Consider the following 24419-nt stretch of genomic DNA (forward strand, 5'->3'; position numbering starts at 1 on the left):
TATACATTGTCCTTTTTGCTACCGTGCCTTTACTGGGATGTGTTATGTACAGTGCACTATGTTCTAATTCCACAGCATGTAACTGTAATCCTAATCCTCACATAATTTTATTCATCGAAAAAATATTGTATCAAAAATAACAAAGAAAAGCACATATTTACACCAAATTTAAGAGCCTCAGTGTATGTATACTATACTGTATGTACATATACTGGCCACCATCTCCACTACCTCAAACAGTCATTTGCTACATCTAGTGGGCATTACACAACATTACAGACACTCCACGGTGAACCGTTGAATACATGCATAGATAACTCAGTATATTTTGTACTCTGGTGGTAAAATATAATGTAATAACAACATCCATCTCTGTGCTACATATTCTGAATTGGGACTTGCAAAGTTGCAAAACGATCAATTGAGCCAAACTCTCTCTAAGAAGTGCTGCTGCTTTCATTTGAGAGGAGCCCGTCTTTCAGATGTCCAGTGCATTCAGGCCAAATTCAGACAGCAGCCCCTGGTAGTTTTGATGAGAGGTCGTGCTCGTGTCCTCCCACCGCTGTCGAGCCGCAGAGAGCTGCGAGGTCAGACTGTCCAGAGTCTCCTGCAGAAAACAGCAGGGAGAGAGACACAAGCTAAAGCTTCACCCAGTTGTCAAACATTATAGCCCTCCCACCTTTCACCACCTTTAACTCTGATGTATTTCAGGAGAGAGCTGATGGAGAAGGGGCATAATTAGACTCTGTGTCATACTAGGAAAGAGAGAAATAATGATGATTATATATTAACATCCCAGTGCTACAATTACAGGCTGACTGCTTAAACACTTATCTTAAAGGGGACATAGCATAATTCCCTTTGTTGTATTAATTCGCAAAAAATTTTGCAATATGGGCGCCTGTGTCCTATGGTTGCCCTGGTGTCCCATTCGGAACGTTGGATGAGCCCGTTTGAGGGACATCCTGTAACCCCAACAAGAATGACTTATATTAGGGACGCCGGGCCGGTCGCGAAGACCCGTATGCCCAAATGGACAGGGTTCCCCGTCGTTCTTGGTCCATGTATATAAGGTCAGATTCTGGTTACCCCTTTCTCTCTGTGGAGGCGGACATTTATATGATTGGAAATTAAACCAGACAACAAGGGGAATACAAGTAGGACATATTTGTAATATATATAAAATATTAATTTTATCGTTAAAATCATGGGGAGGGGGAGGGCTCTATTAGCATTAAAGACAAAGGCGGCTTTATGATTTATTTGAAGACAGACATAGACCACAAATGTTTTAAAGGTATGTGCACTAAACATTTTGCATTTACTGCAAATTACATCATTATGCCCTGTGGGAAAATTCTGCTATTTCACAATCGGAGTGTGTTTGAAACAACAGAATATTCCTATAGGTGAGCATAACACTGTACAACGTTATTGTGGCAATTATAAGCAATGAGCACTTGTGCTCATTGCTTATACGTCCACCTCAGAGCCCCGTAGGGAAAGGAAATATGATTATTAAAGCAACAATAAAAGACCTTCCTATGCTTTATTTTGAATCATCTACATTACATCTTATTTGCCTGATTTCTCAGTTGTGCTGCTGCTGCCAGATTCCTCCTCACATCTTCCTATTTCCAAAGTGGGGTCAACATGCAGATCGATGTTCTGAGGCTGTATAAAGCCAGAACGTCCTAAAACGTGATTGGAATAAGTTTATCTCTATATTGATGGTACAAATGTATGTTAACGTTTAGTTTCATAAAACGATGATCCAAGTTGTAAACAAACTATTTCCCAGCAGCAGGAGAGCTAATAACAGCATTACATGTAATTATGTCGCTGTTTGATACAGGCTCTACTGGAGCTTAAGAATAAAATCCGATGCCCCCCGCTGTGCCCTGAGGGTCCCCATAAACCAATCAGCCACAACATCAAAGTAGATTTTTATTATAATAGTTGATCAGTGTTGATCGGGGATTTTATATCTAATTTTAATTAATGACATTTGTGGGACCAAATTAGACACAGACTGCAGCAACTGCCATCATGAGCGTCTTGTTATGCTTCACACATATAAAAAACAAACTATCCATCCAGTAGTGACTGATTCAGCATGTATTAAGAAGGATTTAAAGAAAGCTGTGAAGGAGCAGCACTCACAGAACGTTGTGGGCTTAAACCTGACACTATACAGAAATTAAGAATAATAACTCCACACCCCATCTGACCTGTTGTGCAGAGTGTGTGTGCTGCGTGACCCAGCTGACACAAAGCTGGTCTCAGGGCACTGCTCTATGAGTCCCAAGTACTCGCCTCATGTTCACACAGACATGACCATTATGAAGAAATACTACTCCCTCCCTGTTTATTACTGCTGAGCAAAAACACAGATTGGGTTCATACTGTCACTACAGAAACTACTGAAAACTAGATGAGGAATGAGGACTGTGGGAATGATGTTCATCCCAATTGGCTTAGCACATAACTATTTGTATGCAGGTTTACAGCACATTGGGCCTTAAAGATGTCCAGTGGAAATTACAGTCTTGTTAGTAGCTGCTCCTTCACAGCTTTCTTTAAATCCTTTTTAGTACCTCTGCCAATTAGGTTATGTTTTCGTCTTTATTTGTTTGTTTGAAACTTGGTGGAAGGATGCTGTAATATTTTGGTGCACATTAGGATCGGGGGACTTCTTTTCCACTTTCTCTAATATAGGTTGCTTTTTGATGTTTTTGTTGATTTGTAAGAGAATAATTATTGGATCTTAATGAAATAAATCAGGCATGTTTAGAGGAGTGTTTGGTGCAGATTGTTTGAATTGAACTGGACTGTTGGCCTTGGTGGAGGTATGTGCTCTACTGAGGGACAGTTTAGTATGAAATGGTTGCATTGCAACTCACATGCAGGATCTTCTCATAATCTGTTTCCATGTTGTCCAGTTTGTGTTGGAGCTCAGCGATGGTGGCATCCTTCTCCTGCTCCATCTGCTCCCTCTCTCTTTTCTCTTTGCTCAGTTCCTCCTGACACAGAGCTATAGGACAGACAAATGCACACAGACGTGTCATCACTTTAAATTTGAGAACGTGGTACTCCTGCGTCTTTATTTACTCAAGAATACATATTAAAATGAGGCATATTCATACCAAGCTCTTCATTTAGCTGGCTGACCTCCGTCTCCAGCCTCTTCGCCTTGTTAGTCAGTTCTGTCTGCATGGTTTTGTACTGGCGACTGATGTCTACAATGACATTTGTATTCCATTTTTATATATATATATATATATATTCTACTTCCTTCATTGCTGATTCACTTTGTGAGGCTAATGCAGCAATCAGCTTAGGCACCCAGCTAATTAGACCTTTTGTTCCACGGGAAATTACCATAACCTTAGCAAACAAGCCCCTTGTCCTCACTCCCAGAGGGATCCATGCTGTATCTCAGGTTATTAAAAGAGAGGCTAATTGTTCATCCATGCCCTGTCTGTACCGTACTAGAGTTGACGTCCCTGTGGTCTTGTCGCTCGTGCTGCAGGTTCTGCTCCATGTCTCTCACACGTCTCCTCAGGTCGATCCTGTCAGACTGGACCGTTCTCACAGACTCACACTGTACAGCTGTGGTATAATCACACAAACAACAACAGCACTTTGTGAAAAATACTACTGTCACAGTTGTGTTGTTAAACTGAAGCCTCATTAGTAAAACATGCTGCTGTATCTAATTAGCGTAAGTGCTAATTAAGTGTTAGGTATATCAGACGTTATTAAGACAGTACAGTGTGAATTCATTCATTTTCAACATAAAGGGTTATTTATTTTAAACAAAGGTCGCCTCCAGTTTGACCCTGAAAGTTACTTACAGTAATATGGTCTAAAGCACACGCCATTAAAAATAGCTGCTCACCAATGTGATCGTGTAGGATGGCTACATCCAGAACGCTGCGTCTGTACTTTGCCTCCAAGTCATTGTCACCTGCAACAAGACAAATAATACTTTTCAATGTAGCATCACAAAAGAAAGAAAAAACTACTACTAGGAAAATTACTTTTGTCTTGTTTCTTCTTTGTGATCTTTCTTGTCTTTTTCTTTGGAGACATGTTAGCGTGCTGTGTGATTGCTCACTCCTCTGATTTCATTCACACACACACACACCCTAACCACAGAGAGGGATGAGTCTTTGTTGCTGGGCACTGGTTGCCACAGTGAGTTGCCATGGCACCAACTGTCCGTGTCGCTTAATTGATAGCTGACTGACGGTGACATGAGCCAATCACAACTTGTCTGGGGCCCCTCCCGCCTTTAGAAGCTCGTGCACACCCTGACACCGGATCCGTACTTTTAGTGAGACGTGTCAAAGCGTCCGTTGTTGCCAGGGGCGACCGTGTCCCTGCGGGGAGAATCCCGGGCTGCGTTCAGCGCCTCCGCAACGTTTTGTGAATGCTGCTCACAGGCAGGGGCGCGCACCCGGCTACATTCATGGCTCATGAACGCGCACCAGGAAGGCGTGGGGCGAACGGAAGGGGACGTACAGGAAAGGAAAGGGCCGCACACACACACACACGTCACGGGGGCAAACAGAGAAAGAGAAAAAAAAATACTGAGCGATGTTTGATTCCCATCATTATTTATTCGCCTCTGTCCCCGCGTGTGTCCGAGAAGCTTTCGCAGTTTTCAGCGCAACTTCCTGTCCCCGGTCACCGGCGAGCGCTCGCTGTCGTCAGGCTCGCAGCCCGCAGAGGAGGAGGGCTGACTCTGTCACACAGGCACACAACTTCCCCTCCACACACGGCACGGGAGGACCGAGCTGCCACTGACGACTGGACGAGGGGGACCGAGGCGTCTAGCTGAGAGGAGAGGACCCCCCCGAGGCTCCCGGACGGAGAGACGGTGCCATTGTCCTCCCGCTGAGGGCGAGTGGAGACAGGTCGGCTGCTCTGCTAATTAGCCTGCGTGGGTCCCTGCAGAGAGAGCGAGCAGCTAGCTGCAGCACACAGCGGCTCTCCAGGGTGTGAGGGACCGAGGGGCTGCTCGAGCCACAATCGGGACGTTTATCTGGGAAACTGATGGGAGCATTTGTCCGATAGGCATCCCTCCCTCCCTCCCTCCCTCCCTCTACCCCCACCCCCCCCAGTCGGACCGTGGCTCGGAGTCGCCGCTCGGGCGCTGTCCTCGCCGGGGGGTGCCCGATCACCGTCGCCCGGTCCAGCTAACTCCAGGCGGCGGTTCGGTCCCCCCTGACCCCTGCCTCGCCTCGCCTGTCCTCTGCCGCTCTGGCCGACCCTAGCCGAGCCCGAACATGGCAGGCAACCTGAAGAAAGGCGGGGGGCTCATCGGAATGATGAAGGATGCCTTCCAGCCACACCATCACCACCTCCACTCCCATCACCAGCCCGGGGCCGTGGACAAAAAGACGGTGGAGAAATGCTGGAAGCTGATGGACAAGGTTTGTGTTGATCGCCGTTAACTCGCCATTAACCAGCCGTTAATGTTGGCCGCAGCGTTGGGTGCCTTGGGCTAGCTAACCACAGCTAACTAGCGATAAGCTAGCTAATCTTCGCCTGCTGCAGGTCTGTTGTAGCTAACGTGAAGTTGGCTAGTCAGCTGGTACAAAGACTTGGTTAGCCAGCGTTAGCTTATTTACAAACATAAACTTGACTATCCGGTACGTTAAGTCACAGACCACCTCACACACTTTAAAACACAGACCTTTTAAAACAGCGAAACGTTCACGTTAGCCCATGGAGTGAGAGAGACTTTCTACAACACATCTGTTTGCTACTGTTGTGCCACTCTCTTGCTAACTTGTTGTCACGTCGTGCTACAGTCAACTTGTTGGAGCACATCTCAATATTTAGATGCATCGTAAACATCAATTAAAGAAACAAAGACTTGGAGTTTGGCCCAGTAACAGTCCCTCCTTTATATTGTTGTTGAGATACAGTCAACTGTCTGTCAGCTGCTGGAAACTGTTACAAGTAAAGCATAAAGGAAATGAGTTCTTTTAACTAGGCCAGTTGTGCTGTTTCACAGGGGAGACTCATTTCACAGCTTCTCTTCTGAGTCTGTAGCAGTTTGACCCTCAGTTTCCTGTCGATTCACACAGCAGCAGTATACGTCTGAGGAGGAAGACAGGACACTCTTTTGTGTCTCCTTCCTCTTCGAGGCCTTAGTTCGAAGATCTGATGTCAAGTCATTTTCCAAAGCTATTATTAAGAAACCACAACCCAGTTATTTTTTTTTGCCCCATTAGCATCTATAGACCTGACACGAGTGACCCTGCAACGTCAGTCTGTATTTTTTGTTCCCAGTGAATGTTCAAAACCCTAAACAGAGCTTTTGTGTCTCTCTGTACCCAGACAAGGTGACTGCACAACTGACCTCATGCCACTTAAACCACCTGCACAGACAGATTAGCTTGTGCAGTTTACAGTGTGAGAATAATTTACCATGTTAATTTGACCCAGTGAAACGGTTGAGGGACCAGCAAGGTTAAAAAAAACAGTATCTTACCTTTAAGACCAAAGGTAGCACAACCAGAATGTTGAAAATAGCTGCAGAAATATTGGTCAGCGCCGTCTTAAGGAAACCCACAGCCCAGCATATATACCGTAGAGCTACACTTGCAAAGTAAAAATAATTTCTCTTTGAAAACACCTCCCACACAGTTAAGTTAATTTTTATCAGAAGCATTAGGTTAATCTTTGTCTTCAGTGTTGCTTACTGTGCTTTTTCCATGATCAGCATAACACAGCTTAAATATTGAAACATTGTGTGCAATCTTTTGACTTTAACAATCTTTTGACAAAATCTGCGTTCTTAGTTTAGGAATCTGAATCAAGTTTAGACAGAGAGTTATACTTTACAGCAATAAAAGTTTAACCATTATGTGTTACATGACTGACTCTGCCGTGCGTGCTACATGCTTCAGGCTAGTTGTCCATTCTTTAACCAAAACCGGAATATTGTTGTGGAAAATCCTCACTATCGGCCACAATACTGGCTCAGGTTACTTTGCTTATTTGTCTTATTTCAGACACTCTTGGAGATAATCAGCAGTGAATTCAAGTTCAAATGCTGCTCAGAGATGATATGGATGATAGCAGTTTTGTGCTGGAGTGCAGATCACCGACTCACATTTCTGAGCTTATCAGAGAATGAGAGCCGTGTGAAATTCGATACAGTACCTCTACCCATTAATCATCGTATTCAGTTTGTCTAGATTGTCTTTTTTTCTTTGCAGCAGTTGAAAATATTGAAAGTATCTGTTTAATTTAAAAACCAATTACATTGTCTGGCTGACAAATTCTGTTCTGTTGTCTTGTGTAGCACTTCTTTTTGACATTTGTTTTTGTTCTTTTTTTATGTCTTTTGTGCCTAAACAATTGTAGTCAGACAGCAGTCACCATCTTATCTAAAACATAGCTTTAATCTACTGAGTGTAAACGCCAAATACAATTTTGATGGTGCTTTAAAAAGTGGTCTCAAGAAAAATGGATGATCGAGGTGCACAACATAGTGTCCTCAGACTTTCTTAATAACAAAAGATCCCCATGGTGAAATCCAAAAAAACATTCGAGTAATGAACTAATAGTTCAGTTTCCAGGAACAATCTTTGAGCTTTGCAGAAAGAGGAAGCACACAATTGCCCTTTTTATAGTGAAAGTCAAGACAAAAAATTCAACCATTGTCAACTTATATTCACACTGGTCAACCTCACAACGACTTGAACTTGTTGTTTAAAAACTTCCAGAAGGGAGCAAGAGAAAAAGATGAGTGGAATGCAGTTTAGCTGGGAGGCGCTCAACATTTTACTTCAAGGCAGTAGTCTTGATGTACACTGACATACAAGAGTACTCGGCTATCGTGGCCTTGCATGCATGTACATGTGCTTGCCTGAGATTTGGGTATAAGTGTTGGTGTGGTAGATGATATTGTTAGAGGTAAAACCTTGGCAACAGTCTTATCTGGTCTCAGACACCAGTTTAAAAAGAATAGTAAGGAATGAGGACACAGTGTTGGTGATAACACTGGAGGCATTTTAGCTTCAGCTCAATTGTCAATGTAGTCAAGTAAAACATTGGCCCTTATCCAAATATCAACCACAAACAAATTATGTAAAATTCCTAGAGGCACACAATACTTTTTAGTACAGTTGAGTAGAAGTTGTTCCAATGCATCTTTAGGCACTTCTCTGTCCTCCAGTTGCATCTTAGGTTTGCTGATTGATTAAATAGATCTAATCACGTGGTCATTGTTAACTTTACCTGGTCAGTTTAATGCTGAATGAACTATGGATCCTTATGACTTCTATTGATAAATAATAGTTTTATTCTTTCCTGGTTCTTAAAACCTCCATATTAGCTTTTGTATCTTCCAATCCATTCATGTTTTTATGACCTCTGAATATTCTTGATGTTGAAAACTATGAATTTTCATATATAAATTACGTGTTGGAGGTAGCCGATATGTACTTGATGTAATTGCATTAACCGATTTTACCCTCGAAGTCAGTAGGAAGCAGAGCCTCAATTCTCACACACTGATGAAACCCTGCATGCTAAAAATGCTCATGTTGTGGAGGCAACCCTGCTGAAAATATCCCACCAGTCAAGTGTGACCTTATTCTTTTTGAGAGGAATTTGATACAGTGATGATGAACGTCCTGGTCCGAGTGCGGTGGCCCATATACAAAGTGGGATCAAATATATGTGTTGCACTCTCACTCAAGCATGTTTTTTTGTTTTTTTTCATGTCATCTACTATAAAGCACCAACCAATGATTGTTTTCATCATTTGAGGGTTTTTTCTTATTGATTTGAATTTTAAAGTCGAAAAATGACCATCAATCATCTTAATGGCAGTGAGGAAACTAAGAAGAACAGATGAATTATATCAAATAATTGTTGAATATTGATGTAGTTTGACTTCCGACGCGTGTAAGATTTAGTGGGACCTATTGAAAGAATTTAAATGGAATCACATGACATTTTTTATTATGTTTACAATAAACCATGTCACCTTACCACAGATTCATATGTCTGCAGGATATTTGTTCATTCATTAAAAGGAAAATTGTTTCTCTATTGATGATAATTGATAAAGCGATGTGGTCCCAGACCTGCTTCAATTATAAACTGACTGATGTTCTTTTGAAGTCTCATTTTCCCATAATGACAAACCGATGGCTTCCAAAACGAAGCGTCAAGGAAATTCAAAGCAACATTCTTGTAATGCTATCCCGGCCTTATTTCCCCTCAGACATGATCAGTCGACAATATCCATATCCTGTGGTTGACGTGCAATTGTTTGGTTATCAATGAAGCCAACAGCTGAGCTCCATATCAGCACTGTTTCAAATCAGGACATGAGACCCCTGACTGCTCGAGGAGCGTTGTGTAGTTTATTTTGTGCCACTGGGATCCCTTCAGTGCCTGTAGACTTGAGTCCAGTTGTGAGTACGACAGCAGCCATGTCCAGACAGAGCTCAAATACAGAGTGTTGTAGGCTGCCCGCCAGTGTGTTTTGTAATGGTCATCGCAGTGACTCAGATGCAGTGCAGCGGTACAGTGAGATGGGTGAAGAAAGGTTGAACATTACTGAGGAGGAAACGTACACACATTTCCCATGGTCTGACCATTGACAAGGGAATTGTTACTTGTTTTATGAAACCATCAACTAGAAGATGTTTTCCAGAATTATATAATTCTCTCTCTTTTGTGTCAGTGATTAATATTTGTCAGACTGTTTGACATGAGAGTCTTTTTTTGTGTGTTTTCTATGTATTTTCTACATGAAGCTAGGGTTGGTAATCCTGGATAAGCTAAAAAAAGAGCAGGCTACACTTTGAAAAAATGCAACCAATACATCGCACCCCTTCCCATCAGCCCTTTTGTCAAAGCGACGCCAACTGCTAGAAGCCAACATTTTTTTGTGACTCACTGACTCTCGGCTATCGTCTGATTCAGCAGTGTATACCCCCCCGACTGAAGACTGTTATATGCTGTGAGAACGCTGGCAGGCTGGCAGGTCAGTTAGTGAAAGACAGGGACGCTGACCTATTGTTTGGTCTGACCAAATGAACGTGTTTATTACAGTCCTGTGTCTCTTTTTGTTTTTCAGACAACTTTATTAATTGATGGCTATAGGACATGAAGAGGATTTCAACAAATGAGATGAAAACTGTTTCAGAAACAACCAACTGACCCTACATTTAAAAAGTTTAATTTGCGACATGTCACTATAATTGAAGTTCATTTCCACGTTCTCAGTATCACTCGGTTCTACGGCTGTTTGCAAAGCAGACGTACTCTTTTGTTGAGTAAAGAGAATTAGTTTTAAAGGCAGAAGTGATTATAAGATAATTGCAAAGGGGAAGTCTAAACATATCAACGGCTTCTCTAAAAATGCTTAAGAAGAAGAGTGGGGGTTGACCTGTGAGTCTAGCCTTTGTAGATGTGTAATAAGTCTCAATCATTCCTGTGCTCATTCACAATAAGACGTCTGTATAATAAATGAATAAGAAATAGAAGTAATTTGCTTCACAGAGAGAACAGAAACTGTGCATGGATGAATGCAGGTGTGCCGTCACCCTCTTTCACATCCATCTTGACGGTGCTAAAATACCTCTTGATGCTATAAAGGATTAACTCTGACTATTCCATTACATAACTTGCCACACTCTGAAAGCTTCAAGCTTGACAGGGCTTTTAAGGGCCTTTCTTTTGGTCTTCAACTTTGTTGGCATTTTCTGTTCTGCATATCTTGCATCTCGGCTCTTGAACAATGTTGTGCACTAAAGATAAGTGCTTTAATACAGAAAAGAGCTGTTCCAAGCAAAGCTTCTTCTTATTAATGCAAAGAATGAACGTAGTAGTGACACTTTGGACAATTGTCTGACTTTCTGTCGCTGTCACTCTCTGTTCACCCCTCTCTTAACACTATCTTTCTAACACATCTTCTCTCTTGATCTTTTTCCACCTCGTCAGTAACCTTATCTTTTCACATCCTCTCTTTCTGCAGGTGGTGCGTCTGTGCCAAAACCCCAAATTGGCTCTGAAGAACAGCCCCCCTTACATCCTGGATCTGCTGCCAGACACCTACCAGCACCTGCGCACCATCTTGTCTCGCTACGAGGGCAAAATGGAGACTCTGGGGGACAACGAGTACTTCCGGGTTTTCATGGAGAACCTAACGAAAAAGACCAAGCAGACCATCAGCTTGTTCAAGGAGGGCAAAGAGCGCATGTATGAGGAAAACTCACAACCCAGGTGAGTTAAGTGGATAAATAATATGGCATCTAAGTACATGGTGTCAAAAACGGCTCATTTCGGTTTCTCTGTTCTCTTCTCAAACTTTATTCCTGTGCTTTTCTTTCGATTTTTCTCAATGAGCCTGTCTGAAACAGGGTAATTTCAGGTGTAAAGATTTCAGATCAGTCTGAATAATTATGACTGTGCTGGTGCAGAGAGAACAATTGCACCCATTCCTAACCCCCCCAGGTTGGTTATAGCTCAAGACGTGTGAAAACAAGAGGAGAGAGGTGTTGTGGTTTCATCATGTGAACAAATGTGGTCAGAATGGCGCTTAATCTACAGCTGCCTGTCTCTTCAGTTTTGTGTAGAGATTACTATCTGCTTGAACTTTTTCTCTTCTTTTGTGTCTCAATGTATGTTTCTATTTTGAAAGGATGAAGTGGCTTCTTCCCCATCGCTTTCTTTCCTCATACATTCAGTTGTCTTTATTCATCCCACTGACACACATTTATTAAAAGTAAAGTGTAGTCTGTTTTAAAGTGTGGAGAGACTTGTGTAAATTTAATTAATACGACATTGCTCTTGTTGTCAGGGTTTAAAAAATATCAAAGACGAGAGAACCTACAGAAGACCTCCAGACAAAACAGCTTTTAAGTTGCTGTTGTTAATGAGTAGGTTCTCTGAGGTGCAGACAATTGGCTGGATGGAGCTGTTCTTACCTCCAGTGTTTATATCACCACAGATGCCTGTTGATTTACTGTACAAATGCTTTCCAACATAGCTGTAACAGGCATCATAAAGTCAGTTTTTAAAGAGATGGTCTCCATTAGGGTTTCTCAAGAGAGTGTTTTGTGCAAGACGCTGTGCACCAATATCAAATATTATTCCAGGAAGGGCTCTGGAAGTGAACTGTCTCTGGATCAGTTGTTTCTCTGGCGGACAGTGATCAAGATGACTTACCAAAGATTTAAAAAATAATAATAACCTTTGTGTTGTCCAGACAGAATTTGTGTCTGACAAGCACTGAACACCGGAGATTCTCCGCACTTTCTCCAAGGAGTTGCATGTGTGAAAGCTAATTTCCCTGTGAGAGCCGTCGGATTATCTGCTGACGTTCTCCGCCTGGCCCACTAGTATAAAGCCTGTAGAAATTCAGAAGAATCCGATGTGAGAACACAGCAGGGGCTCCCCCGCTGGATTCACCGCGAGCAAGTAGGGGGGCTGATGACGCTTCAAACATGTGACGACAAAATGATAAAACGAAAAAAGAAAACAAATCTCTCCCAGTGAAAAAGTGCTGTCATACACATAGAAGACGCAGAAGAAGATGTCTAAAGAGTTTGTGGTGATTAGAGCTGACACCGGTGTCTGTGTGTTGTCAAGAAAGTCACGTGATCTCCGCAGCGGAGTTAATATGTTACATCCTGCCTCTGCCTGCTGCACCCGGCTGCTCCACCTCTCTCCTGAATACGATGGAGAATGTGTTGCTGTTGTGAATGTGTCAGTGCAGAGAACCTCCCACTGCGTTGTGCATGTGTGAAAAGCAAACCTTGGGTGAAGTCTGGACCCAAATCTCCGGACTTTATCCTAAGGTCATGTCTAAAAACGTCTTTAGTTGCTGCTGTCTGCAGAAGGGTTTGAATTGGTCAGTTGGACAATGACGCAGAGCGGATGTGGAAATAAGTGGACAGACTATTGCCTCAGGGGAGACGTTAATAGCAATATAAGAGCCTGAAAATGGTTTTATTCATTTGCCAAGCCTAGCGTTTTTAATGACATCCTTGACAAACCGGATAAAAAACCATTTCCTCAGCTTTGTTTATTACTGGGTTGTTTTGCTGAGCAGCGTCTTGGTTTAGATATTTTTTCTGTGTTGCAGAACTATTGTTATACTGTGAGATGACATAAATGCTGTTTTCCTACAATTTTCATCATATTAAATATAATATTAAAGGAAATATGCAATTTTATACCTCATTACTGTTATTTGAATATGGCTGGATGACATGGCCAAAAATGGTGTCAAAAAATAAAAATGTTCAAATCAGTTGATATTGATATTTGTGATACATTTCACACAATTCTTTCTTTTAAGTTTAAAGACAGATTTTTGCTCCTGAGTGAAGGTTGTGATTTTTAAATCTTTCTATTGAGCAAAGAATGGCAATCACTTGGCAAGACTTTTTTACAAATCTGAGGTAGATCAATTACACAAAAGCAATGTATTAATATTTGTTAGACCTTTGCTATATCACTTTTGATAAAATTATATAAGAATAATATAAGAATATCTGACATTGTTTCATTACCCAGCCCTATATTTGAGCAACCATGTGGTCTTTGGAAGGGACAACCCATGTTCTTCATGAATAAATGTTGATGCATAAGCAAAGTACAGCTGATAACTGTAGGATTTATGAGGTAATTCAGTTCATCCCTATGGAGCAGGTAAATGGTCATGAGCTAATGTTTCCTGTAATTATTTCAGCAGCGAGGCTGCACATGTCCATCTGTGTGTGATGTCACACCTGCATGTATGCACATCGGTGGAGTAATGGCTCAAAATAACCTTGGAATTGTTATAGACAGTGTTATTCATGCTCGCCTTGTCATTGAAGCTTTCAACACATGAAGGACGCAGGACACTCTGATAGCCGTAGTAATAAGTAATAAATGTCGAAGATTGAAATGCCACAACACAGAAAATTACTTTCACATTTTTATTGAGCATAAATAAAACTGGGTAATATAAAATAATGAGCCCGTATTGAAACTCTAATATAATTTGACCAATAAAATAAGTGAACAGGTCAAAGCTGCACCAGTTTAATCTAAGTTTGTACCTTTTTGAAGTTTGCGCCACCTATAATTAGTTTTTTATCCCCCAGGGCACATAATGCAGTGGGATACAGTGATCAGTCTGTCTGTACCTCTGTCCATGCGTCTGTACATCTGTAATCATTTTTTTTCTGGCGCAGAACTCCAAAACCTTTTTTTACATTAAACTCCACAGTTGTGTCAATCAGGAAGTGAAGTTGTACCTTGTAATCTTTCATCCTTTTCAACGAGTTTGACTTGGCCAAATTAAGAATATCTCTCAACTCAGAACCTTTCACCAATAAACAACGATGCCACACAGCTGTTACCTAGGTGTGGACATGAAGGCACTGACACTGAATGCAGGATTACAGGACACTAAATAAACACCGTACAAAGACAAACTGGAGTGACCATAAAATCCTGTGGGCAGCTCTCAGGATTATAGGACAAGAAGATTATCAACTTGTTTTAAGTGTGCTTTACCATATGTATGATTATTCTTATCTAAATATGAGTATGAATATATGAGAATATCTAGCATTGGCCTCACACCCAATAAAAGGCAGTTACTTATTAATTTGAAGTAATAAGCATTGCATGTCAAATAAATAAATTGTGAAAACTTAAAGTGATACTGAATTATTTGCACAAATGTCCCAAAATTGTGTACAAATGAATGAGACCCTGCTGGGGTCATGTGGGTGTTAATGAGGTTCTCATCTATCAGGTCTGTTCTTGAAATTTTCATATTTATTACCAAAAAATATGAAGAATAACAAAATATTAACCATAATTTCTTCATACTCTTGTCACATGAGGTACCGACCTCATGGAGGAACAATGTTTGCAGAAGTTTCAGGAGTATACTCTCATAGGAGGAGTCATTCAGGACGCAGTCGTACCAACTGTTTGTGTGTGAAACAAATAGTGTTGTTGGACACCTAGCCTCAGTAGTAGTTTCAGGAATTATGGTAATGTACAGAAAAGGCTGCACAACTGTGTTAATGCATATCCTAAAAGGATTAACTAGTAACCATTTAGCCTGGCTTGTAACAATCACTTCACTGTGGATGGCAGGGTTCACTTTGTTTCATACCAGCCCCAGTCAGCTGCACACTGTGTAGAAAGCATAAGTCACAGTGGTTCTGATCTGTCTTGAATATTAATAAACCATGTTGGAATTTCAGCATCAATTGGTCGAACAGCCATATTAAGAGTGACCGCAGACAAATTTGACCCAGGGACCTGACCCATGACAGCAATGCAGTGAAGGAGCCCATAGTTTTAAAGCTCAAGACCCTTAATATTGCAGTAGTACAAACTCTGGAGACAGCATGCTGTAGATTAGCCGTCTGTGGGTTTTGGGTTTTGCTGTGTGTCCTCTTGTGAAAAGATTGAACAGCCTCAGAAGTTTTCTTTTGACCTGTCTGAGAAAATTTGGTAATAGTTTTATTTAGACTGTCCTAGGTGACACATCCTCTTGTCGCTTAGTTCCTCCATGCGAGTGATCGACCATAATGGTAATCTTGCAGACAGAAAAAAACCACTAAGGTCCACAGGAAAGCAGAAGCAGCTTCTATCTCATCAACCGCTGCATGTACCTCGATGAAGTTATTTTTAGTCATTTTAACCAATTCACTGTGAAATTCATTTTCACCATCACTTCATTGCAACAAGAGACTGTGCGGAAACAAATCCCTGGTTGAAGCCGAGGAAACACACGCACACACCGTCGCCAGACATTACACACAAAGACTACTATTGTCTTGGTGGAGACGGCAGTGACACTAACCAATGAGTATCAGCCCAATTAAGAATGCTATAGAATCAACCGATGACATTGAGCCACTAGAGCGAATAGTTTGTAGTAAGGCTGCAGCTGAACTCAGCACATGGCTCAGACAGAAAAGTCAAACTGTAAATCTGCCTGAAGAATGAGCCCGACATCACGCTGCTTTCATTATATCCTTCGATTCAGCCTGAATTCAAATTTGACATTACCGACCGCTATTATTTTTAACCACAGTGACTTCAGTCAGTATCAGTGCTTGATAGTTAATCACTTAAATGATGATAATCGACACTCTGCCTTGCCTTAATGGCTATTTTCAAGTCCGAGGGAAAGATCCCAGTGTGTCACGGGAGCCCCTGGATTCAGCGTGGGTGGATATGCTATTGTGATGCCGCACAGTCTTCTCCACATTATCTTCCCCAGAGGTTTAGATCCTCTATTTATCCAGCCCCCACTTCCATATGAATCACTCAGATTGTTTAGCTTTCGAGATGAAGTGGAGCTGATGTAGTGCAGTATAACCTTGGGTTTGTTTTTTTAGAGCAACAGTCTGATAAGAGGGTCTTGATGTTAGCAGCAGCTGGGTTGTGTGGGTACGGGGCGTAATGTTTTTACAGTGTTTTTACATCCGGACAGAGGGGAGGAAAGGAATGGCTGACATTTTGGATGGAGTGTATATAAAAGTGAGTCTATTGTGAGACTTAATTATTCACACTAACAGCCCATGTTCAGTCAGAATCAACACAGCACAGTCAGCACTTCCTCTTTGTTTGTTTCACTTACTTCCTCTTCTGGCTTACACAGAACACGCCAAGACATTTTCTGGCCTCAGCGTTGACAGAGATCCACACAGGAATGAGTTCTTTTTTCTTTTTTTTTTGTCAACACATTTTCTTCTACTCTTCACCCAAATGTGAAACATGTTCTGAAAAGACAGTAACAAGCGGAATAATGTCAACCAGAGGTTAAAATCTTGCAAAATGCTTAATTTTTGAAAACATTAATGGATGCGTTTATTAATTAATTGGTAAATAATTCAATAATCAATCTTTTCAGTCAGTTCTCAAGCAAAACATTTTTTTATAATTGATAGTTGTTTCAGATCCAGGATAAGAAGTTAAGGATGCAGTGAACATTTTTTATTCATCTTCAAATTATGTATTTAAAGTTATATGATTAACTGTTATAACTCCAACTAAATTACATTTAATAAGTTAATATTGCTGTGGTCTGTACATGTTTATATTAGTAAGGCAAGGTTTGGCTGCCTCACTTGTCTGTAATCCATGAAGGAGAAAATAATGGGTTTTAGTGTTTGACTTAAACTTAAGGGACTTGTAACTGCGATCTCTTAATGAAATGGTTTGCTGCTTAGTTTTGTTTAATTGCTCTGTGTTGATAAATGACTGTGCTGTCCTCCTGAGCTTCTTCTTTGTGTTTAACACAGCCACTTTATCTGTAGCCACTTCATGCACTGATAGGAAACCTTCATGCTCAAGTTAAACAGTACACATTCTGCAGCTTCTGAGCAGAGTAATACAGTGGACGGGTTGATCAATGTGTCCTCTCAAAAACCCTTTAACTCTCCTCTAACCGGATACAGCTTTGACCTCTCTGTGAGAGACTGTTTGATCATCTTGATGGGCTAAGCTGCCTTCACATCCTGACCACCGTCGATAGGTCCAGCTGGTCACAGGAAGTGGTGGGCTTATAGGCTGCAGGGTGATGCATTTGCACTGTGGGACAGCCTACGCTGCAAAAAGTGATAAACCTGGAGGCTAATAATCTGTTGTAAATCGTATCTGTAGCATGGCTGTATATCTTTTACTGTCTAATTTGACTCATATCTAATCGTTACGCACCTTAGCTCTAGCTCATGAAAAGCATTATGGCTGTTGGCTTTGTTTTTAAAGCTCTTTTAAGCAATAATTCACTGTGAGTGCTGCCAACATTTTCACATCAGGAATTTTAGGTTCTAATTCTCACCATCGTGAACTGGATTAAAACAGGAGAGGAGAGGAAGAGGAGAACGTCTCATCTCATAGAAATGTTTTGTTAATTCTTATGTTATTTTGAGCTATGAACACCTAAAATCCAGGTCAGATCACACAGCCATGAGGACAGCATTTACAGTGCATGTTCATTTCCAGCAGCCAGTTTGGCATTATATCATTGAAGACTCCATACCTTTAGGTTCCGAACTGCTGCTCGGACAAAACAGGAGATGTCACCTTGGAAAAACGAGGCATTTTTCATTATTTTCTGACGTTTTAAAGACTGAAGTGATTAATCAATTAAATGAGACATCTATCGATAGACTGACGGTTAATGAACATAATAGTTAGTTGCAACCATATTCGTGGGTCAGTTGAATACACACATCTTTTAGTCCCACACTTTACTGATAGCCTTCCTTCTTTATTTGCTTCCATCATCACTACCTTCCTTTACTGACAGCATATTGCTCCAATCCCTTGCACAATAGAAAAATGCATTCCAGACATGCTTCTGTGATATTATTACAATGGTTGGTAGGAACAACTTCCTCAAGCTTTGACTCTTTCAGGCTTCTCTGCAGCTGAACTACTGTTCAGGCTTCTTTTGCAGGTGTCATGGAAAAACTCCCCAAAACAATTATCAGTTCAGTTTCTTTATACCACACACACACACACACACACACACACACACACACACACACACACACACACACACACACACACACACACACACACACACACACACACACACACACACACACACACACACACACACACACACACACACACACACACACACACACACACACACACTTTTTCTAAACCATGGTTCTGGTTCTGGAAAAGACCAGAACCCTTTTTGCATCTTTATCTGATGTAAAGTGGAGGTGAAGCGTGCACGCTTTGCATGAGGCCTTCCTTTGAGTGCGTTGTAACAGGTGCATGGCACTGTTGTGTCTGATGTTATGACATTGTTACTGACTGCTTCTTGTTTGGACATAGATCTCAGTTATAGAGTTAATTGTATTTGTTGCACAGGTCACGTCTTGTTACCGTTGTCAAACCTGGACAAAAAAGATCACAGCAGGAAACCCGTTCTGGGGCTGTTTACAGTAAAGTGCATCCGTGTTGTTGACAATGATTGATGTCGGCATTCCATTGTCGACAGAGAAAAACAAGTCATTTTACGGTACAGTACCTCTGGTATTTACAAATGTCATTTGCACTCATCCCTATTTTGGTTTACCAGGACAGCTCCATCCAAAGATATGATATCCTGTTTTCTGTAAATGTACCTGACATCCATGTGAAACAAAAGTCTCTCACTTTGACTCTCTGGAAACCCATCTTATCACTGCAGCTCTAACTGTGGAGGAAACGTCCGTGTTTTTAGTGTTGGATGCAGCCATGTGCAAATGCATTGGTGCATTAAAATGGTGTAAAACTGTCAGTGATTACAGTATGGGTATAAGTCTAAGATTAATTAAATAGGAAAAAATAAGTATATATATATATATATATATATATATATATACACACACACACACACACACACACACACACACACACACACACACACACCTTCTCTCTTACATGTTTAAAAGTAGGAAAATACACTCATGGTTTGCTTGATATTAAAGATTAAAGTTGTCGTTGATCTGAGACATGGACAGTTTCATGTATATTTCAGTGTTGCAGTGGGAAATCACCTCCTGATTTGTTAAGATTGTAGAGATTGTACCCAGAGAGTGGTCTGCTCTGTGATTGGGTTGAGGCAGAGCTCCTTTGTTTCCCCTGCTGATCTAAAACAAAGAAATGTTGAGTAGTTCATGTGTTTTATTTCTTGTGGAAGTGAAACTCTCAAGTTCTGCTAAGTTTTTTTTGCAACTTATTTATTGTTTACCTGTGCACTTTCCCAGAAAAATAATGAGTATTAATTAAACCCTTTTAACCTTGAACTGCACTGAACCTTGCAAAATATCACTCGGGTTGATGTTCTGCATACTCAAGAGCCTAAATTAAATGGAATCTACAGTGTTGTTGTAACGTCGCTCTCTGAGACGCCCACGCTGCTGTTTAACACCACTGCTTTTAGATACGAATAAGATGTGAGATCTCTGTGGCTCATCTCTCTCTACAAACTGAGATGAATTAAAGGGGGAAAAGCGTTGCCTCTCTCTGCTCTGCCACCGCCAGGGGCATGGAGTGGTGAGCTAGTAGGTTTTAATGGAGTTCAGAGTAAAGTAAGCAAAGCTCTTAGTGGTTAGCGAAGCAGCTAAAGGGTTATCAGTCGTGGGAATAGAAAACTCACTTCACACCTTAGTTGCTGCGGGTGTTTCTGGCCCCTGGTTATATTTGCAGGGCTCTATACACAGATACATTTTCACACGTACAAATAGCAGAGCATCATGGTTATTTCTGTTGTAGTGGTACCACTGAGCAGCCGACTCATATAGTTCTCACACTATTAGATTATCGTCAATAGCACGATGAAAGACACAAGCTCCTCCTCCTCTCAGGGTACAACCAGCACTCACTGTTTTATAAATGAGCTCAGATATAAGCACTTAGATGACAATTCAACTGTATTGAGAGAGTTACGGAGGTATTTTCCTTTGGTTTTTGATTCTATTCATTTCTCCTTTACAATAAGTTTAAGCCTCTCATGAACTGTTTAGAATAACACGAGCTTTGAAGGTGAGATTGAATCAAAATTCAGATGCACATTCTGAGAAGTTGGTCTAGCTCAAGCTTAATGTATTTAGGAGTTTGTTTAAAGAAGCAGAAAGTGTGTTTGTGTGTGCTGTCATGGCAGTTTCCTGATGGAGATCTGGAATGACGCCAGTTCCGGGGAGTTGAATTTATAAAGTGATGACGAGGGTAAAATTGTAAGCCAGAATTTCAAACAAATAAGCCACTGTGTTCCTCAGACAACAAACTGTTATTTTTCATTATTGATTAATCTTCTACTTACTCTCAATTAATCATTTGATTGTTTGCATTATACAGGCAGAAATAGCTCAAGGTTGTGTAAGACTGAGAAAATCAGCCGGTTCTTACACTTCCAATTCTGATTAAATCGAATTGTAGTTATCATCAAGGAACTTAGAACTGATGTGGTTTCATTTATCTTATAAATTGTTTTTATACACTTTTTGTAGCATTGTCACAGGGCTCAGCTCATGCCTGATCTGTTTTCACTTAAAAGTTATGTAGAAAAGATAATACAGCTGCATGATGATATTACAGCTACTTGTGACTGCCTGTCCAGACAGACTCTCATTCTTTAAGGTTGTCCCTCGCTGGCTGTGCTGCGGTGCATTAGCGCAGTGCGGTGCTGGCTGGCTAGCTGAGCTACTTTATCACAGCCAGCAGGAAACAGGAAGGGAGCAGCCAGCTGCAGGGTCAGAGGTCAATCTATAGCATGAGGGGGAAGGGGGACAAAAAGCTAGTGTTCTGGGAAAAAAAAAAAGTTTGGCTTTTTGCTGTGCTTGTGGTTAAGAATGATAGTGACAGATGGCTGCTCCGTGCGTCTGAAGTCAGTGTTAGAATACCAACTTCAGTAACAATTGTACCTATGGGTAGGCTATTGGCGCATTGGTATACACACACACACACACACACACACACACACACACACACACACACACACACACACACACACACACACACACACACACACACACACACACCAATTATACCAGTGCACACAGAGCTGGTATTGACGGACAGAGAAGGATAAGGCTGGATTGAGATAGAGAGATCCTTAAAGATATCGGCTTCCTCTGCCATGTACAATTACATTTGAGTCTCTATCTTACTTTGAGTTTGAAGATATTTTTCAGCCTTTGGAAATACTGAGTCTCTCATAGAGACAATCAGACACAACAGAGTCTCATTCACTGGGCAAATCTCATGCCAGAGACGGCTGTACCACCCTGTGAATCTGATGCCAGTGTTCAATTTCCCCACCATGAGTGAACAGAGCCTAGTTGAGATGAGTTTGTGAGTTTTAAACCCCTAATGAACAATGATAGTTTATTTCCAAGCTTTACTTTGTGTCAAATGACACTTTCAAATGCATTTTCAGCCAATCCTGCAGCTCTATGGAGCTTTTGCCTCTTCCAGCTTTAATAAAGGAACTAAAAGATTACATCAAAATCAAGTCTGAATGTGTCTGTTTGAATGTCTTATTGATTTATCATTTCACAATGGAAAAGTAATCAGCAGCTACTTTAATAGAACATTAAAAGTTTGTCATTTTTGCATTGTAAACTTAATATTTTTGGTTTTTGGACTGTCAATAAATTGTGATGGATTGTGAAGTCTTTTGACATTTTAGCACATACAATAACCAATAATTGAAGTAATTGTGAGTCCCAGCCCTAACTGCTTTGTTTTGTGTCCTTAAAATAGTAATAAATAGTAGCTTGCTGATTTGTTTTCGGTCTGTTAATCAGTGTGTCTCCACTCATATGCACTAAATCCAGTCTTTGTACTTATTTCTGTACATTAATTCATTCAGATAAGGACACATTTTTTGAAGTTTAAAAAAGCATTTGAACTCATCATGACCTCAGTTTGCCCAACTTATAAAAGAATGCATGACTGTTTGTGTTTTTTGCAAAATTTTCCTGAACACACGTTTAGTTCACAGTGTGTTTGGCTGAACTGGATGGCTGGTGGTTACTCCACCTCACAGAGCTACAGCCATACTGACATTTTCCTATAGAAAATCTTTATACTGACCAGATACGAACCAGAAAATGGCCCTTTGAATCCGTGTAAAATCCATCCAGGCATCAGTCTCTTCAGATCACCGAATTTTAGTGAATATTGCTCCCACCGAAAATGTGGCCCCAAGAGAGAGTCTTCAAACGTATCATTAGCATTTACTGGTAAATTAGTAATAAAAATAAACGGTAGGTTTGAAGAGAAGACTTTATAAGCTTAAAGTCTCATGGAGCTCTTTCGTGTTTGGAGACGATGGGGAGTGGGTAAGAGTATTCCTAACGCTGTAAACTAACCTAGATGTGGAAATGAAAGCTCAGAGTGAGGAGAGATTAATTCCACGCATAAACGTGCGAAAGAGGATAACTGTCTTCCTATGATTGCCTTGTAGATGGAAGTAGAGCTGGAGGGAGGCTGTTGTAACTTTGATAAAAGCACAGGGTAGGGAGAGGTTGACAGGAGAATGGATGAGGCTGCAGCTCCAGGGCTCGGTCAGGCCGGTCGGGCCAGGAAGCAGGAGAAACAGGGGGGACCTCCTGCTGAGATGATAGCTGCAGTATCACTCACGGCAGCTTATTCTCGAGATAAAGGTGGAAATCGTTCACGACTATGACTGCAGGGGAAATGCTGAGAGTAGTCCATGATCTTGTTTTTCCACATTGCATCACTGATGAGGGCAGCCCTGACTTCAAAGAATACAATTGATGCATCTGGCTCCAAGTCTTTGCTGTAGATTTTAAGTGGGCAGCGCGGTTGAAGTGATTAGACGTCAAGCAACAAGTGTTCTCTGTTTGATGATCATTTACGGCTGAGAGGGTGTAAATTTAATTCTTCATTGCAGTTCACACACGTTTCTGAGGTTAACTATCACACCAACAAGTGCTGGTCTATTTTGGCAGGGTCTCAACATACACTAATCTTCATTCATCTATCTTCAGTCCCTGTCCTCCTCCCTCATTCACTCTTTCCACTCGCCCCTCGCTCCACTCATAGGGTGCGTAGTGTAGTATGGGGCAGCTGCAGCGTAGCCACGCTTTCATTGCTGTCTCTCTCATGCATGTCAATTCACCCTGCCCAACAGCCAAGCACAATCTCACTCTGTGCTGCCCTCGTAAATCATGGCTCTCTCAGCATCACGCCTCCAATGCAGCGATGGGGTGCAGGGGATTGGGGCTTAATGGAGCTTTTTTCTTGTCTCCTTTTCTCACACTTTGGTCCACAATCGTACTCCTCTCTTCATCTGCCCCTTTCTCTGAGCTAAATTGTTTTACTTTCCTACTCTTAAGCTCTTTCCTGTCCACTGTGCTTGTCGACTACCCTTTTGCAGCTGGTAATAGAGCTGTGTTCTCGGATGTGCTACTCTCTACATTTCAGTGACTCTATGATTATGTGGGTGTCCTTTAACACTGTTATGTTGTCTCCACGGACCTGTAACTATTTCTGTATTAAGCATCCAAGGACAATCTCAGTGGGAAAAATCAGCAAGCACACACCTAGATTTGAGTCTTTATTTTCAGGGTTGAGCCTCCTTTGTTAACTACCATCTGTCAGACAACATATTTCACTAATTATAACCTGTTACAAACTATAGCTTGGTATTCTTAGGGAATTGAACAGTCTCCATTCAAATCCCATGTTTGTAAATAGTTGAGGCTAAGCATTCACATTGCTTCCCCACGTGTGTGTCAGCACTAAATCCGTGACTGTACTTGGGGCATCGACTCAACCAGGTGATCTTTCAAAAGTCAGAGCCTTGAGTCCTCCCGCAGGTTCGGTTTCTGACCTGGTGCTGTTCTATATCTTTTCCCCACTCTCTCTCTCCCCCCTTT

At 41.4% G+C, this 24419-nt stretch overlaps 2 protein-coding genes across 2 annotated transcripts in view; one reads left to right on the forward strand and one right to left on the reverse strand.

The window, feature by feature from the left end:
- Positions 1 to 88: 88 nt before the first annotated feature.
- On the reverse strand, positions 89 to 4363 carry ccdc153 (coiled-coil domain containing 153). The gene is made up of 6 exons (XM_035155228.2): positions 4044 to 4363; positions 3902 to 3970; positions 3493 to 3612; positions 3147 to 3239; positions 2904 to 3034; positions 89 to 607 (listed from the first exon to the last, which is right to left on the reverse strand). The coding sequence occupies exons 1-6, from the start codon at positions 4093 to 4095 to the stop codon at positions 479 to 481; spliced, it is 594 nt and encodes a 197-aa protein (XP_035011119.1). The 5' UTR covers positions 4096 to 4363; the 3' UTR covers positions 89 to 478.
- A 659-nt stretch (positions 4364 to 5022) lies between these two features.
- cbl (Cbl proto-oncogene, E3 ubiquitin protein ligase) overlaps positions 5023 to 24419 on the forward strand; it is a 35762-nt gene continuing 16365 nt past the window's right edge. The window contains exons 1-2 of the mRNA XM_035155221.2: positions 5023 to 5441; positions 11018 to 11265. Of these exons, the coding sequence (XP_035011112.1) occupies positions 5295 to 5441; positions 11018 to 11265 (395 nt within the window). The 5' untranslated portion in view covers positions 5023 to 5294. The remainder of the gene's footprint in view (positions 5442 to 11017; positions 11266 to 24419) is intronic.

Source organism: Hippoglossus stenolepis, chromosome 4 (genome assembly GCF_022539355.2).
Source record: "Hippoglossus stenolepis isolate QCI-W04-F060 chromosome 4, HSTE1.2, whole genome shotgun sequence".
NCBI lineage: Eukaryota > Metazoa > Chordata > Actinopteri > Pleuronectiformes > Pleuronectidae > Hippoglossus > Hippoglossus stenolepis.